This window comes from Eurypyga helias, unplaced genomic scaffold (assembly GCF_000690775.1).
Source record: "Eurypyga helias isolate BGI_N326 unplaced genomic scaffold, ASM69077v1 scaffold14772, whole genome shotgun sequence".
Taxonomy (NCBI): Eukaryota; Metazoa; Chordata; class Aves; order Eurypygiformes; family Eurypygidae; genus Eurypyga; species Eurypyga helias.
Window position 1 is genome coordinate 2,465 of NW_010237934.1, and position 18,388 is coordinate 20,852.

Here is an 18,388-nt window from a genome sequence, read left to right on the forward strand (position 1 = left end):
TAATTATCTCAGTTTCAGAATACCTGATTTGAAACACTTGAAAATGGAGTTTTCACAGTTTTAAAGCTGTGTGATTTATTTTTTTTTTTAATTGGGCTCTTTTTCTATTCTGTCCAAACTGGCAATTGTAATAGCAATTTTTATTACATAAACATATTTTCACAACAATTCTAACAAAGACTTTGGACCTTGAATTGTATTTATTCTTAATTGTCATTGAAGGAAAAGATCAGTGCTGTCAAATAGAGGAAACCTTCCTTCTAGATGACATTCAGGAACATTTTGCAGCCCTGTCAGTTAAAAAGTTTCATCCCCTGTGCTTACAAATGTGATAAGGTAATAATTTACTGGGGCTTATTTCAATGAAAGAAAATCACTGAAGGGAAGAGAAGGGGATCTTATCTTTTAAAATTGCTTAGTGATGTGTAGAAATTAATTCCTGGAATCTACAAGTTTTCTTCAGGTCACTTATTTATTATGCAGGCATGCTTTTTGCTTCACGAAGCTTCTGTTGCCTTGGCATTAGAAAATACCAACTGCAAACAGATTTGCTTTACAGATCCATCAAACATTCAGCCTTTGGGGTAAGTATTCCTTCAACTTCATAGATAAAAATACTTTGTTCAGTCCTTCAGAGACACGCTGATTTTGCAATGTTGCCAATATATATGTATTAGCTCTGTTTTCTTTATTTCTTGTTACATTCTGTATTTCTTGTTACATTGATCCAAACTTTTAATACGAAGAACAAATATGATAGTTGAATCGGTCAAATATTTAACTATGCTAGCATGACAGAATTTGGGAATTATTGCTTTGTATATCCTGGTCAGTTTTCAAAGTCACATCTAGCACATACCCGGCCAGAAAGATTGCCTAGTTGTTAGGGCACTAGAGCTTAAGATACAGGAGACAGGTTCAATCCCAGCCTTATCACAGGCTTTTGATAAGTCAATTAATTTCTTTGGATCTGAGTTTTCCTTCAATGAAATGAGAATACCCGTGCTTCTTGATGCTACAATAACAAAAGGTATGTAAGTACCTCAAACTTAATTTTGTACAGAATCTTCTCAATTTCCCAGCTTAACTGCTTGTAAGAGTGTGTAACCATTTTCAGTATTCCAGTTTTGTTGACAGAAGACAGAGCTTTGCAAGATGGCAGGAGGTTGGAGGTCACATTTTGCATTGCATATAGAACACTGGAATGTAAACTGTATTCCTAGGCCAGAACAGGAGTTCATCTAGGCAGCAACATGGGTCAAGCAAGGCACATGTCACATCCTTCAAAACGGATGTTCAGACTGTTACACTGGACAGTTGTAGCATATTTTGCCTATAAGAGAAGTTTCTTTTAGTGTGCAAGCCACTTTGAAGGTCAGCTTTTGCTTGAGTCAGTTTTTCATATGCCGTAAGTATTTGCACTCAACAGAGCCGGATATTCTCACTGAATGTGCTGAAATCTAATCCCGGTTGTTTTTTTTTAAATTTTCTTAAGATCTTGGCTTCAGTTGTAGCTTTTGATGTTGAATTGCACAATTTAATTATGCACCGTGTAAAAGTATTTGCTTCTATCATTATTAAACCAATTTAATCACAAGTTTCTTTGTATTAGGGAAAAAAATAAATCCGAGCAGCACCTGACTTTCTATCAGGTGCTTTCCCTGATAGAATGTGTTAGGGAAAGCAGGAGGTTAGAGTTAGAGCTTGATGAGGACATACCTTTCTGCTTAACACTGATCTTAAGCTCTTGGAAATCCTAGCCCTGCATCTAGAAACAGCTTGAAGGCTGTTATCAACTGATGACATAACTGGGCTGAATTCTCATGACATTCTGGAAGAAAGAATGCTGCTTAAGGTATCATTCTGAAATGCAGGTTCATTGGTTGGCTTTCTCAAAGTAGTAAGGTGGACCTAAACCCTGCTGTAAGCTGAATCTGTGTAAAACTGAAGACTAATATAGGTCCCAGTACTCTATTTTAAAACTAGTTTCAAAGCACAAGAAAAAAAATAAATAAGACGACTTGCATCATTGAATATTTAAACTTAAAATAGTATGAGAGTTTTAAGGGGAAGGCTTATTTTACTTGTCAATAGATTTTTAGCTAGGGAAGGTTACTTAATGTGGTTAAGGTAAATTTACATGAGAGTTATTTGTAAAAGTCCTGCAGTTGATAAGCCTTTAGCTTTTAGCAAATTGAAAAATTTCAAGAAGAGCTGGTCAATGGAACAAATTTACCCACGGCAGCATGATTCAAAGTTGAAACTTGGAGTGTAATGGTAACACAGACATTTTCTTCTGAGTATTGTAGCTAGAGTATGAGTTTTGAATCTTACAGAGAATAACAATAGTGGTAAAAGTCTGACTCAAAGAAACGGTAGTGCCTGGAGTACTGAGGGACTATGTACTTTTTTTTTCCATTATCAAGTTGGTTTACAAACATAGAAATGGGTTTGCACTACTTTTTTGGTTGCACATAGAAATAAATCTGTATTTTTCCCTAGCTTTTTTTTCTCTTTTTAGGTTAAAAGTATCACAACTCTCAGTAAGTTTTTCTCTGCCTTTACAGAGGGTACTCACTGAAAGTCTGTTCTAAAGCAGTTTTCCATGACCTTAATTGAAGGTCTGAATATACAGCAAAAACGTGTTCTAATGTGGTTTTGTTGCAAGTAAAAGCTTTAAAGTTTTAAAACTCTGAATGAAAATAGGAAATCTCTGCTATTTTCCTCTTACTCATCAATTTAACAAATAACATTACATAGAAAATGCACACTTTCCAAACTGGATTGAGCAGGAATTAGGCTAGAAATAACACAGTCTTTAAGTTGTTAGTGTGTCATAGAAAAGAAAAAGAATGTATGTACCCTTTTTTTTTTTCTTTTTAGGTCACCTTTTAAAGCTGTTGAGCTAAATTACGCCCCTGCTCCCTCCTTGCTGAAAGTTCAGTGACTTTAGATAATGATGAATGAGAATTTAGGACATTTTTCTCTATTTTCTTGTTAGTCTGAATTCAAGCTATTGTAGAAGCTTTAATGAAAGAACATGTCTATAATTTTGTGTAACTACTGAATTCAGCTGGCAGTGGTATATTTGAAAAAGCATGAAGGAGAGTTTGTCATGCAGAATCCAACAATATAGTACTTTGTCTTTCTTAACAAAACCCTTCTGTCTGTGTATTTTGATCTTGCAGACAATGGCCTTCAGGCACAAAAACACAAGACGAATTGAAGGCCTTGATAGCAATGTGTGGTAAGTAAAAGGAAAATTTGAGAAAATATCTTTGGCCAGTATATTTTCATTCCAAGTTGATAATTATTGCCAGTAAGAAGGTACTTTCTGCTGAAATATATTTGGTATCTGCTTAGAAACAATGAACCACATTCAGTTAAAGATGTGAATTAATTCTTATTCTTAAACTTTAAATATTAGACTTGGACTTTTCTTCTAGTTAATCAGATGAGACAAGTATAATTCTTAGGCATGGTAGTATACCTGACTTTCAAATTTGAATGCTTATTTTGTTGATTAATGCATTTCAATTACACTTGATTTGTGTTTACCAAATGAGTCAGATTTCTTTTTAATGCCATTATACCTGTGTTTATAATTTAGCTTATTATTTTTAATACACTTTTTTTCCAGGTATTAAATTGGTCTGAAAGCAATATTGCTATCACTGATAAATATTGAATGTTGTTACTTAGGGAAAAATCTATTTTGGGTTTACGTTACTTGTATGTATAATTGTGTGTGTATATATACCCAAGGTGTTCTGGTTATCCAGCCTCAAACCCATTTTTAGCAATTTTTATTCATTTTTGACAGACTGTGATGCTGTGTGTGGTAGGGTTTGTTTGTTTATTTATTTATTTTTCCTTGTTAACAACTGGGTAGTGAGGAAAAGATGAAATGCGAAGCTGACCTGTGAGGGGAGGAAAAAAAGATTGTTCATGAATCCTAACATTTGTGTCTGGCAGGCTACTAGGAACAGTTAATGAACAGTCTGAAACAGTCTGTTGCCCATAATCATAGAAAAAAGAAAATTCATCACTCTGAGGTGGCTGGACACCTTCACTTAACAGAATATAGCCTTTAAATCATTCAATATGCCTGTTCTAAGTAGCTCTACTTCATTTTGCAAAGAGGGTAGCGTTTCTCCCCATATCCAGGGTTGCTGTGTGTTTGTGTGTATCCACATCCAAGCACAGTTCTGCTGGCAGTAAAGTTATTCTGGGGATGCAGAAAGCCAGCCCCTTTATTGGGTTGACTCCTGTGGTTACTTACCGTTGTCTTGGCTCCCACCTCTCCATGTGAGCACTCTACTTAAACTGGTTTCCACTGCTGTGAATTTGGCAAAGTGAAATTTTTTTTTTTTGCTCTTTAATGGTGATGAAGGAAAAGATAACTTATCTGATATGTTAAGTTTAAGATTTTTTTTCTTCCCCCTTTAGGGTTGAATTTACAAAGGTGGCAGCAGATCCCTCAATTGTTAACCTTGGTCAAGGCCTTCCTGATATATCCCCTCCCAGCTATGTTAAAGAAGAGCTGACAAAGGCAGCAGCGGTTGACAGACTGAACCAGTACACACGAGGCTTTGTAAGTACTGTGGAACTTGAGGACCCAGGTTCAGTGGAGAACACGCCACAGGGAAAAAAATGACTTTGCTTGAAGTAAGTTTTATATGTAGGTTATGACCAACAGACCTATTAGGTCCCACATTAAGCTGATCTAGTAGCCTAATTTGTTACTAATTAATATCCTCTGTGTAGGTTTCTTCAAGGCAGAATCCTTCAGCAAGAGCATAATGGTAGAGCATACATGGGATAGATTGAAGACTCAATTCTCAGTTTAAAGAGTGAAAATTATATATTTAGCTCCAATTTTGGTCAGTGTAAACACGAATCAGATAGGATAACAGTAGGATGAAAAAAAAATATTTGATACCAAGTGAGACAGTGCCTTTAGCATCAATAAAGGATTCACCCATAACATTTAGTATATTTCAATGGAGATTAGGAAGTGATGAAAACTGTAAGTTTTTGTGCCTGGAAGGTAGTCACTATCCGTTCTGTAAGTTGATTTGTAGAGTTTGTCTTGAGCTGGTTGTGAGTGTGCGGTATTTATCATTGTCCAAGGCAGGATATTCAAGTGAACTATTACTGTTTCTATGACCACTTCCTTGTTCAGTTTGTCTTTCTTACATTTTTGTGGTAAAGATAAACCCTATTGCCCAATTGAGAACCACGTGTCATGATTGCTATTAGACCCTGAGGCGTGCGTCTAATATTTTTCTAGAAGACAATGTTATGCAACAGTGATAGAAAAACATTGTGTAGACTGGTAGGCCAGCAGTTGCTTTGGTAGTTGGGGTATCATTTTATATATATATATATATTCCAACACAATACATCATTTTATATATATATATATTCCAACACAACTTTTTGTCTATTCTCTGAGAACTGGCATGCATTAGGGCTGATGAGAGCAGCAGTGGCCCGCAGCTCCGTGAAGGACGAGCTATCACAGTGAGCAGGGTGGAGGCCTCACCAGCCAGGGCTTAGTCCCCCAGTTGCTGAGCAAGGCAGGCCCAGAGACGTGGCTGCGGTCAGCACAGTTCACTGGGCAAGCTTGTGGTGATGAGGTGAGCCTGTGGTCAAGCCAGGAAGTCAGTCCCTCGGTCAGGCCCGGCAATGCTAACCACGGTTGGACATAACCCAGTGGTCACTGTACAGGTCCAGGGTGACAGGACAGGTCTAAGGTCAAGCCACAGCATGAAGCTTACATGCAGGGGCCAGGTTCAAGAGGGTCTATGGCCAGGTACAGGCATGGCTGTAACTGAGTTGAAGACCAGCAACCCTACTGGGTAGCACCTTAATGGAGCCCTCGGACCAGGGGCACAGCTCTGGGTGGAGACCCCCAGTGACGCTGGTCAGGGCCTTTGAGGACTATTAGGGCACTCAGGGCCCTGAGGAGAACAGAAAACAAAAATCCACAGTAAATGTAGTCTCATTGCCATCCCTCTTTGTCTCATTTTGTTTAATCGCCTTTAGCTGTATGCAAAGAGGCTCTGCAAGTATGATATAGAAAAAAACCCCTCTTGCTATAGAAACTTGAAAGCACAAAGCGATTATTTAGTGTCAGAGACATGCCAAAGATGGCTGGGGTTTGGTGAACTGCTGGGCTAGGCATTAGTATGTTCATCACCCATTATAAGGTACCTGGAAAGTCTTTGCTCACCAGGCAGACAAGGTTTTGGAGGACCCTTGGCACAGGGGGAAAGGTTACAGAGAATGTGCTACAGTCTACCTTCCAGCAAATATTCAGAGACTGATTCTGTAAACCAGTTTGCAAATGAAGCATAAATACAATTTTCCCAATGCATGTAATTATTCAATATTTACTTCTTTCGCTTTGTTCTTTATTTCCAAATAGTTTGATAATTCCTGTGATTAACTGTGAATATTCACAGATACATTATACTGCAGAGAGTAATCAGTGACGGATTGTTACCAGTATTCCTGTCATCAGTCTTTGCACGTCTTCTGTGAACTTCTGCACTTCCAAGGTTTTTGAGCACAAAAACCTTGTTGTGGTAGCAGATCTGGGAGGGATGAGTACTTCCATCTGATAATTGAGACGTTGTCTCAGCTCCCTGCGGCGCTCGGACCTCTCGTTGACTGCAGGGCTGTGGTCTGTAGTGACCTAACGTCACTTGGGTGGTGCAGCATTCCTGTGTAGCTGATGCACTCGTGGCAAGAAATGGCTGTCATTTGAATCAGCAATGACTTGTAAGCCTTAATTTATGGGAATGTTTTTGTTTACAGAAGGGTTCATGATTTTATGCCTTGTGTGCAGAGGTACAACGTTCAATATTTTAGAGAAGGATTTTTGTTACATAGCTGCGTTTTCTCAAGGAGCTGTTTTCTATTTCTATCAAATACCCAAAAAGAAAAAACTGTTTTCACAGCAGGAAACCTATTGTCTTCCTCAGTAAACAGAATTGTGCCTTCTTATTTCTATGTTGCGTATGATCTTTGTTGTATGCTGGTTTTCTTGTTCTCCGCACATTTAGCGGAGAGTACGTTAACCTCCACATCTCTGTATGGGACACAGATGATGAATGCTGCTCTGAAATTTGGGATATGACAATATGAATCATCATTCTGATCACAAGTGCTGTTTGTCAGCAATATATAAACAGAATAAAGAGATTTCCTTTGCACTGAATGATTTTTAGTTGAAAGATAAGGAAAGAAACGCAAGGAGCTTCAGATGGATATACGGGCAGGTGGGAAAGAGACTTTAAAAGGGATGAGGGTGAATTCATGTCAGAGTATTCCCTTCTTGTCCTAGCACTGCAGTAGGCTATCTGGAGCTATCCTGAGATGTGATAATAAGATAGAAGTTGAAAAGCATCGGATATACAAAAAGAATTTCCTAGTAGACATGGATAAAAACCTTAAATGAAGCTTTCTGTTAACAGGCGTTAACACTGAGGGCTCATCTCACTTTTCTGTTTCAAAATACATGATTTGATGTATGTGGGAAAAACCCCAGGGACATTGTCAGGCTTCGCACACTGTCAGGAACACACCAATCAGTTGCATTTGTTTGCTTTAAACAGGGACATCCATCGCTGGTGAAAGTCCTATCTCAAGTGTACGAGAGAGTTTGTGGAAGAAAGATTGATCCTCTCACAGATATCCTGGTGACTGTAGGAGCTTATGGATCTCTCTTTAGTACAATACAGGCATTGATTGAAGAGGGAGATGAAGTAAGTTTTTATTTGAAATATTCACGTATCCTCACTGAAGAAATGAGCCTTTGCCTGGTTTTTATTTGTCCATGTTTAAATATAGGTTGATGTTGGGACTTTTTTCTGATCTCCATTAATTTGATTTGTTACAGTTGCACCTCTGACTTAGTTTTAGAAGTTGTGATCAGGAGACTGTACTTTGTATGTCTTCTTATAATTCACCAACTTACAAACCTCTTTCTTTTCATACTTACGATACCTGTAGCAGTTTCTTTATCACTGTTGCTGTTAGGTGACTCAGTGCACACCGACTTACTTGAGAAAACTTGTGGGCTGTTGTCAATAACAGAAGATTAAGGGTGGCACAAAGTGGTGGTGTTTCAATAAATTTTTGTGTGTCAAGTTCTGTTTTGGACCATTGCGTGGTAGCAGCATAGGTAGCAGAAAAGTTCTTTAAAGAAAGGATTGTTAATTTACTGTACTAGCTGTAGTTAGTAGTTCGTTAGTTAGTTAGTTCCTTCACTACAGATGTCTGCCTTTTTGACAATGATATTAAAATTCGTTGGTGGGGGGATGTTTGTTTGTATCTGTAGTGGACAGGAATTTGTTGGGTTGTCATGCACTTTGCTTTCAGTGTTTTGTTGGTTTTGCTTGTACAATGTGTTTTCATCTGTGTCTTCTTTTTCTGTTGCTCTCATTCACTTTTTTTTTTTGTAAGAGTTCTCCACTGTCAGCTTTTGAATGTGTGTGGTGGTGTTTTTTTGTGTTGTTGTGTTTTGTTGTTTGGGGTTTTTTTTAATTTTGTTTTCTGATTATCTAGCCTCTATGAAATTTTGCTTGAATTTGTCCTCTTTTTCTACCTGAAAATTTTCTTCCCATAAAATCTGGGGACTTAAGCCATTTGTCTGTGATTTTTAGATACTTGGAAATCCTGGAATTTCATGGACAGAATTAGGGCAGCTGTGCTGTGATTCAAAAATATGCTGCTATCTGCCATCTTTTCCTCTCACCTTCAGATCTCTGTGCAGGACCCAAACATTCCTAATATTATATTTTAATAGTTCTAATGTGTAACTGTAGAAGAATAGCCTGTGTGTGTTGTCAAAAATGAGTAGCGCTTATCATTAAACAGAGGGCGTTGCTATGTGCGTTTTAAAAGGAGGAATGTTCTGCAATGTTAGATGAGGATGGAGTGCCAGAAACATTATCAAGTTATACCACTTAAGTAAATCTAGAAATACGATGATATCTTGCGCAGTAAATTCTCTGTTTCTGATACTGACAATTGTAATTTCAGGTAATAATAATAGAGCCGTTTTATGACTGTTATGAACCAATGGTAAAGATGGCGGGTGCAAAGCCTGTTTTTATCCCACTGAGATACGTGAGTAGCTTTTAAAGAATTATTTGGCATATAAAAGTTCCCATCCATACTTAATGCAGTTTGATGAACACCTTTGAGGCGATGCTTTTCCGTATAGTTTTTCATACTATCCAATTACATTAAAATGAGATAGATTGCTATAGTGTAAGTCTGAGACAATAATAATCCAAAGCAGATAGAATATTTTATTGGTGCTGGAAAAGGTGGGACGATGTTTCTCATTTACTTTAATTTATGCTTTCTGAAATTCCTTTTTTGGATGTCATCAGAAAATGTGTTCAGGGCAAGTAAGGGAAGGAGGATCACGTATCAGTGCAATTTCTATATCTGCTGGCTTTCAGAAGATTTGGGTTTTGATCCCTTCTGCAACTCCTACAGTGACAGCATATAATTTCTTTCCAAAATCTGCTTACTAAATAAGGAGTGATCATGCAGTAGACATACTTGCTTTGCATACTAGAATTACGGTTTCCTTTATTGGTAAAAAGGAATAGTTTTGGTAAGGGATAATTTTCAAATTGGTGCTGCTGGAATTACGCTGGCACCTTGTGAGGATTGTTCTGGATCCAGATGCAAAGTGTTGATCCTGTTACTGTTGCCATGGGTGACTGGGAGCCTTGCATGGAGAGGGCTGAGGGGCTAACTTTAGGCAGGACCGTTGCATGAACACCATAAAATCAGAACAAGATGGAGTGACAAAACCCCCAGGACTGCAGTGGGGGTAGGTTAGACTGTTCCTCTGGGTGCCTTCCTTTTAGGGATGTTTTAAATGATGGGGCTTCTCCAAGTATTTTCTGTTTCACATCCTTGTTTTTGGTCTGGCCCTCTCCCAGTAAGGTGCAGCTGTCAGAAAGTGTGGTCATGCTCTTTGTTCTCTGCAGTAACTGGCCCAAACTTCTGTTGTCCTTGTGTAATCACACAGCAGCTCCGGAGCCTCACTGGTGCAGGTTTTTAACTCTTTGACTGTTTTCATATGGACAAGGAAGAGAAGACCGTGAATCTCTCCAGTGGTGATCAATCTTTCCAACCAAGCATGCACACGTTTGTTCTTGGGTCTGGGAAGGCTGTAAACTCTCCTGTCATGTGATCTGGCTTCCTGCATTACACACTGTTATAGTCAGCATGTATGTAACCAGATCCTGGAAAACCAGTTCCTGGGGAGGCTTTAAGACAGGCAATGGCCGGGAGAGGACAGCCACTGTCATAATAATTCAGCTTAGTCTTAATCTCCCTGCCTGTTCCTAGAACTGCCTTTTCCCAGGAGAGGACAGACTGAATAAGTTGTTAAGTATGGTTGTGAAAGTGTCTGAGGCTGGTAAGCTGGGCATCTCTGCTTACGCTGTAACATGCTGTATTCAAGTAAGACATAAATTTATTGGGTTTTTTGTTTTGTTTTCTGTAGAAGAATGATGGAGCCTCCGCATCTAGTGCTGATTGGGTTTTAGATCCCGCTGAACTTGCAAATAAATTTAATTCCAAAACAAAAGCGATTATTCTGAATACCCCGCACAACCCTATGGGGAAGGTAAAAGTCCTGCTTTAATACTACTGTCGTTTCAGAATATGCCTTAAATACTGTGATTAATGCATTGTCCCTTACTTTCTTGTATCCCAGGTGTTTACCAGAGAAGAGCTCCAGGTAATAGCTGATCTCTGTATCAAGCACGATACCCTGTGCATCAGTGATGAGGTGTATGAATGGCTGGTGTACAAAGGAAATAAACACATTAAAATAGGTACCAATTTTTTTGTGACATCTTAGAGGTGGTTGTGGAATGGTGTTGTAAATGTGCCTCTTGGAGATAATGGTTACTGGAAGGAGCTCAGACTTTAAACTTTGACTATTTTATAATCTTTAGATTCTAAAGAGGAGACCCCCTCCCTTTTCTGAAAAATATATTAAAAAAAAATTCCAAATTGAATTTCCAAGAGCTTCTAAGTGAATTCAGAGCATATGCCCACAGAAACCAGTGGGACTGATGCCCATAAATCAGTTATGATAATTTGAATATCCCATCCATATTCAGGTACTTCGTTGGCTATGACAAGCATAACTGCTGTTCACAGATGTGTATGGGACTGTTCTTTGCTGTAGAACTGATACAAGAACAGGGATTAAAACTTCCTTCTGAAAACATTGTAGAGGTAATCAATGAGGCAATGTGTAATGAGGAACACAATTATTTTTGCTCCACTACTTATAAAAAGAAAACAAGAAGTAGAAAGGTTAGTGCAGAGATAGTGCATGCCCACTGTCCCTCCAGAGTGCAGAGACAGTGTTAAATAATGGACATCAAATTCAGTGAAGCAAGCTGCTGCATGGCCAGTGTGAAAGCATGCTGAAGTCTTCAGGCAGTATTGCTGCAGGAATGAAGCACCATTGCAAGAGGAAGCCAGAAAACCAAATTTGATGTTATGTCCGTGTCCCTCTTGTTTTACTTCTGGATCCAAGTTTCACTGAAGTTAGTGGGATCACTCCCACTGTCTCGGAACAAATGAATCTAGTGCAGGTTACCAAGCTCCTTCCCCACTCCTATATTGCTACAGCTAGGCATTTATGTAAAAGTTTCTGGTGTGGTGGTCTTGGTTTGGATCTGCTGATGTATTTGAGCTGTCTAAAGCCCAAAACTTCCTCATTATATGTACAGACGTTGTGTTTCTGATGGTGGCATCTTGCATGAGCTATCTGTTATGATGTACTCTTGTTATAATGACGGCACATTTCAGTCGTGTGCAATAGAGACATCTGGGTGAGATTTGACACAAAATCAAGAGACATAAATATAACTTAAACATGAAAAAGCTTAGCTTTTCTTCTGGCTTCACCACTGGTTGAAAGCTGAGTAAGTCTTCATGCTTCAATTCCATATCTGTAGAGTGGCAATAAAAGCAGCTTTCCATGAGTGGAGGCTACATCATTGTAAAAATGAATCTAAGTTATAATTTCCTTTTTATTATTTATAACTGACCTTGCAATGCTTAATAGCTCAGCTACACAGTTGCTGATCGTACAGCTGCAGCACATGGGTTGTGTAGGCCAGGCATAGGCTGTGAATCTGTTTTGAAAGTGGCCTTACTTTGACTGCTGTGGTGCTTTGATAGTGCTACTTCCTCAAAGACCTTCAAACATGGAAGAAGGGGAAGAGTTTGGGTACATTCATGTGATAGTAATCTGAGTCAGTGCATCCTAACAAGTCACCACAGTAATTGATCATGTGTGGCTCATGTCCCAGTTGCACAGTAGAATGAGTTAAAGCTTTCTTCCTGGACTTAGCAGGTGGTTCTTGCAAACAGCCATCCTCAGAACCAAAATCTCTGTGGGTGATGTGAAGTAATCCATTTTTCTTTGCAATGGCAGCAGGTCTGAACACTCATGTTGTTGTCTTCATGGACAGGTGGCAAATTCTTAAGACACAGTAACTCTGTTGTACGTTAGTTACCATTTTAATGCTTCAAACCAAAACATTTCCAGTTGAACAAAAGACATTCTGTAGTTTAGCATAAAATGTAAAAATACTGTGCAGTGGTAATGGAAGTTAAAGCCTGGACAGCTAGTCAGCTAGATTTAGGTACGTGTTCTCTAAGAGATCCTATGATATCATCTTTAACTTCAGTGTTAAAATAACTATAAAACCTTCAGTGTAACACTGTGAACAATAACGTTACTTCAGAAAAAGAAACAGCATCTGCTCTTTTTAACTTAATTTTCTTAGAATTTTTAAGTCTACGAAAGATAATACAAGGAAAAAAAAAAAGAATGTGGTACTTTTTTAGAACTCTTGTGTTTCCATATTAACCTCCATATTCCATCAAATGTAATGACACTTTTGTGAGAGATGCACCATGGGTATTGCACAAATTTACAGGGTCCGATGATGGTTCCTTAATACAAATTAGCAGGGTTTGCCAGCCACAGATCATAAAATAAATAGAGTCTTTGTGCTGTCACTGAAGCAGTTTTCTGTAGTGTAGAGCACTTCTTGTTTCTCGTCATTATCTGACTTTGTAAAACCGTAGGCCTCCTCTAAGTAATGATTAGGATGGCACTGGCAGACTGAGAGTTCGCATCTCATAACTGAGGATTCTGAACAAGCCTCTCGAGCTGGGTGCCAGTCCCAGGTAACAGGCGTATTGTGTGTGTGTGTTTGCACTTCGTTAGTTTTTAAATTTTAGTCAGCCTTGGTTATGGGGTCATATGGCACAGAGGAATTTCCCGCTCTATTTAAAACTTGCTGCTTGTAAAAGCAGTGAAGCTGCTTCTTCCCCTGTGCCCTTTTGCTGCTGCTGTTCTTTGAGATGCTGTTACATTCATCTCCAAGGTTGAATTCCTGTGACTATGTGGCAGAACAGCCCTGCTAGAGGGAATTAGCTTTGAAATTCAATTCTTTCTGCAATGTGTGAGAGCTGGTTTGGTTGCCTGTAGGAAGTGATCTACACTCTTGACCTAGCTAGCTAGAAGATGCATCTGTTCAAACTGCCTTTTTGTTTTCAAGGTCACAGAGCAGTTGAGTGAATATGGATGGACTAGTAGGAATATGAATTTCTCTCCTGCTGTTCTGTTTCTCTTCATGGCAAATATGCTCAAAAACATACGTGTTTTCAAATAACTGCAAAGAGTTATACCAGGTCTAGTGCAGACAGCTGCTGCAAAAACTTCCTTATGAAATTCTGTGGGTTTATTTGGAAAAATCTTTGTTCATTGGTCTCCCTAGAGAGGGGATTTAACAGTCAACAGATTCATTGGTAGTGGTTCTACTGTACAAATGAGGTGGAGCCGGATGTTGTTGACCACTGCAATTGCAGTCGTGGTATGACCTTGTCTAACTTGTGACTCAGACTTCAGTGTGTCTTGATTTATCTGTTTCTGTTGAAAATTAATTAAGTTAAAAAGTCCAAATAGAGATCCTCTGAAGCAATGTACAGAATCACATTTGCAAACTACAGAAAGAGGCCTTTGCTCTGTCATCTCCTTGAAAAGGAAACAAAGGATTTTGATCTCCTACCAGATACAAATAGAGAGACAGAGATGAGGTCTCCATGTGTCCCTTAATACTTGCAGACATCATTAGCTAGCTGCTATTGTCGGTCAGGCCCAGGCCTGTTCAAATTATATAACAAAGTGTAACTTATTTACTCACTCTACTGGTTTTCTGATTCTTGTGTTCAGTTCCAGGTTAGAAGTCTTAGTAATTCTTTTCTTTTGTGATTTCTGAGACAGCCAGTGACACTGAACTGGACAATTCTGTTAAAATGGCTTGCAGTGCCTGAGTTAATGTTGTATATGGTGCTGTGATCAGGCATCAGAAATAGTGCTGTGTTGAGATGAATGGATAGGCACTTGTTAGATCATATATTTCTTATGAATAATTATGCATTTTAGCTGAGGATAACTAATATGTAGTTTTCACAAACTGGGCCTCTCATTTTCTGCCTCTTCTTTCTCTTTTCATTAATCCTTACCTTCTTTGCATGCCGAAAAACATTGGCCCATATATCCTTTCTCATTTGTTACAGTTGCTATAATTTTTGGATATTCTCATTGCTAACTTAATATGCTGCAATGATATATCAACACTGAGCTCTGAGCTAGCGGCAGTACAGCTTTTCTGACTACATGGAATATGTGAATGCACCTGTACCCAATTAATTTTATTTTATATACAGCTACGTTGCCAGGTATGTGGGAAAGAACAGTAACTATAGGAAGTGCTGGAAAAACATATAGTGTAACTGGCTGGAAGGTAAGAAGCATCAATATAAGAGTTCAGTTATATAAATAACAGAATGCATTTATGACACTAAAAAGTCTCAATTTTTATGGCCTGTATTTTGAAAGCATCTGGCAAACCTCTGTCTATAAAATGTGAAGACAGGTGTAATTGCTCCAACTGTATGCTATCTCGAACACTTATGATTTAATTCTCTTCTTGTCTATCAATAAGCTCTTTGAGAAAAACAGTATTTAAAAAAATAAACACACTATGATTTGTTCAAAACCCATCAAGATTGTTGGAGAAAACATGGACATTGTCATATTTTAACTTTTGTGGTGATAATTTTAGGGTGTCATAATACGTTTTGGACTGGCTTATTTCTGTAAAATATTTAATGATAATATTTTGCTTTACTTTAAAATACATAGAATCATAGAATGGTTTCAGAACATAACAGAAAGTAAACAAAAACGTTTAACCATTTGGCAACTAAACTCTTCATCACCTGGTTCCAAACTGAACCATGACATACATAATTCAGTAGTGAGCTTTTGTTTTCTGCTCAAACCACCTCTGATACAGGAGATTGAGATGGAAAGTTTCTAAACCAACTAGGAATAACATTCCTAATAAATGCTCAGTTGGATTTCTAATGCTTGTTATATGAAAAATTAAAAGTCTGCTCAGTACCCTGTGAGAGACAGGGACAAGTGAAACTGTAATTGTTGTCTCAAATCTAGTATTTTTTAATGGCATCATTCAGCAAACTTTGTGTAAACCAGCTCTTTTCTGACTTCTTTAGCAAAACAAGTTCACGACCAATTCTTAAAATAGGAAAATCTTGAGACATTGGCTAATTTTAATAATGTGTAAACTTTTAGTAACGAAACTGCTTTAAGTATAACATATACGTGCTTTTTTCTTCCCTTAGCTTGGTTGGTCTATTGGCCCTCAGAACCTGATTAAGCATTTGCAAGTTGTTCACCAAAATACACTGTATACTTGCCCAACCCCATTACAGGTAGGTACAAACAGGGCAGATGGGGTTATTTTCTGGTACAGCAAAACTGTAGGCCTCACTGTAATAATAATCACAAGAATGAATTTTTATTTTTTTAGGTCTTGTTTTACTGAGCATTATCTCTGTCTGCTAGTATTGCCAGTATTCTATGATACGTTATTGTCAGTAATTTAAAATTAGCTTCAATTCAGATTGTGAACCCTTGTGTCAAGGACTGTGACTTCTGTATATGACTAGTGGCTAGCAGATGACTGGGTGCTTTGGGTGTTGCCACAGCACAAAGTAACAAACAAATGACACCCTTGCACGCAGTTTGTGTAATCTGTATATGCTAATCTGCTTAATAAGGGCCAGAACTGAAGTGAAATCCGTGTGATTTCAGTAGGAAGCGTATGTGTTGGTGAGTTTACTGAGTGTCCCTGACTACTTTGATTATATTTCCAGGAGGCTCTAGCACAAGCATTTTGGATAGACTATAAACGCATGGATGACCCAGACTGCTATTTTTACTCCCTGTCTCGAGAGCTGGAAAGCAAGCGTGATCGAATGGCTCAGCTACTTCAAGAAGCTGGACTAAAGCCTGTCATTCCAGATGGAGGATACTTTATGATTGTTGATGTTTCTACATTAAGTTAGTAAAAGGTTTATTAAAAAGGGTGTGGAAAGCAAGTATTATAGCTAATCTGAAAATGCAACTTTCATTTTAAACTATATTCTCATCTCATGTTTGCACAACGCTGTCAGAAATCTAACTAGGACTGAAATTTTCTGTTTGACCTTAGACTGGGAGGTAGATTTTATAAGCTTTAGCAAAGCTTTTGTTTGTAATCCTAACTACTGTCTGTGTTTTGCAAAGCTTTGGCAAATTTTCAGGGAGGATAAAGGAGGTGGATAAAAATTTCTGCTTTCAAAAGATCTGCAATTATGAAAACATTTGGGAGCCAAGCACTTGGCTGTATATTCTGAGTTTGTACCCATTTGTACTTCCCCCTCTCCTCCCCCTTTTGTTTTTTTGTTTTGTTTTTCTTAATCTGAAGTCATACCCTGAAGGCTCTTAGAGGCATTCTGATTTCTAAAATAATATAAAATGCTACCAAAATTTTCAAAAGTTTTTGGAAATTCAGGTTATGGTGATGCTGGAGGAAGAATTCCCACAGGGGAGCATTTTCCAGTTCCACGTTTTTCTCAAACAGGGCCTAATGGCACTTGTCATTCACACGTAAATGTTTAAACACAGCTGGACCTTGCAGTGCTACCATGTGTCAAAGTTTTAGATATCCCAGTTTCACAGATGAGAAAACTGCAGTTGCAGTGGTTATTACTGTCCGTGCAATACACACTCTTCAGTACCCTCCACAGTCCCGATCCCTCAATAACCCAGACTTGAGGACTTCTTGAAGTACAGCATGGCTTTCTTCTAAGCTACATGTCTGAATTTGCTTTGAATGGAAAGCAGGTGCTCGGGTCAGAATGGAAAAATGCCATCTGTTGGTCTATTTTAATTGTTATAGTATAATTTTTAATTATATAAAATTAAAGCATACATCTTTATTCTTAAAGTGCTGTTAATGAATGCCTTCCCAGTGGAGCCTAGGAAATCTTATAGCATGTTTGTTTTAAATTTAATTTTTTTAGATGTGGATCTCTCTGATGTAGATGAGAAACAACCTTATGATTACAAATTTGTCAAATGGATGATAGCATCTAAGGTAAGGGCGTCTTTGTCATAGTCTAGTTTTAGAAATGCTTTTGTATTGAAAGCAAGAGCAGTGCAACCGTACTTATTAAATAATGTAGTAGAGATTCCATTCAAAATGTGACTCGGTGTGTGTAGTAACTGCTGATAATTATGTGGCTAAAATATTGGTAAATATGCTCAGAAAGCACCCTGTAGGTTTGTGCTTTTCTTTCAGCATGCTGAAATGCTAGAGGTACAGAAGTACCTTTGAAATGTTTTGCCTAAAAAATAATTTGAATGTAGTTAAGCCTAGCTAGTGTATACAAAACTGAACCTTGCCTCTCCCATGTTGGGAGAGGGAGTTGTAGAAATGAAATAGTGGAGTTGTCATGCTTAAACCAGATTTTATTTATTTTTTATATATACATTTCTAAAATAAGCAAATAATATTTCTGTTTTATCTTTCAGAAGCTGTCAGCAATCCCCCTTTCAGCATTCTGTGGTCCTGAGACAAAAAGGCAGTTTGAAAAATACATACGTTTTTGCTTCATTAAGGTAAAATTGTGTCCTGGGAAGACTTAAGACTCTTAAATATCAATGCAGTACAGAAATCTGCACGAGACTTACATTTTGCTCAGGATGTCCCGAGTTGGATGGTTTTAGGAACAGAAAGTCAGCTTGGTGTAAAATTCAGCACAAAGTAGCATCAACTACCTTTTTAAACCATAAAGGTGGGTGGCATGGCTAAGAAGGGTAACTGGCAGAAAACAATTTGGTTGGGTAGGCCTTTTTTAGCTTACTCTATTGATTTCCTCCCCCCCCGCCACCCACCCC

At 38.2% G+C, this 18,388-nt stretch overlaps 1 protein-coding gene across 1 annotated transcript in view; it reads left to right on the plus strand.

The window, feature by feature from the left end:
- The first annotated feature begins 485 nt into the window (after nucleotides 1–485).
- CCBL2 (cysteine conjugate-beta lyase 2) overlaps nucleotides 486–18,388 on the plus strand; it is a 19,872-nt gene continuing 1,969 nt past the window's right edge. Inside the window, exons 1-12 of the mRNA XM_010147671.1 lie at nucleotides 486–584; nucleotides 3,189–3,247; nucleotides 4,450–4,594; nucleotides 7,626–7,775; nucleotides 9,055–9,141; nucleotides 10,544–10,666; nucleotides 10,757–10,877; nucleotides 14,806–14,882; nucleotides 15,787–15,876; nucleotides 16,321–16,507; nucleotides 17,512–17,585; nucleotides 18,023–18,109. Of these exons, the coding sequence (XP_010145973.1) occupies nucleotides 486–584; nucleotides 3,189–3,247; nucleotides 4,450–4,594; nucleotides 7,626–7,775; nucleotides 9,055–9,141; nucleotides 10,544–10,666; nucleotides 10,757–10,877; nucleotides 14,806–14,882; nucleotides 15,787–15,876; nucleotides 16,321–16,507; nucleotides 17,512–17,585; nucleotides 18,023–18,109 (1,299 nt within the window). The remainder of the gene's footprint in view (nucleotides 585–3,188; nucleotides 3,248–4,449; nucleotides 4,595–7,625; nucleotides 7,776–9,054; nucleotides 9,142–10,543; nucleotides 10,667–10,756; nucleotides 10,878–14,805; nucleotides 14,883–15,786; nucleotides 15,877–16,320; nucleotides 16,508–17,511; nucleotides 17,586–18,022; nucleotides 18,110–18,388) is intronic.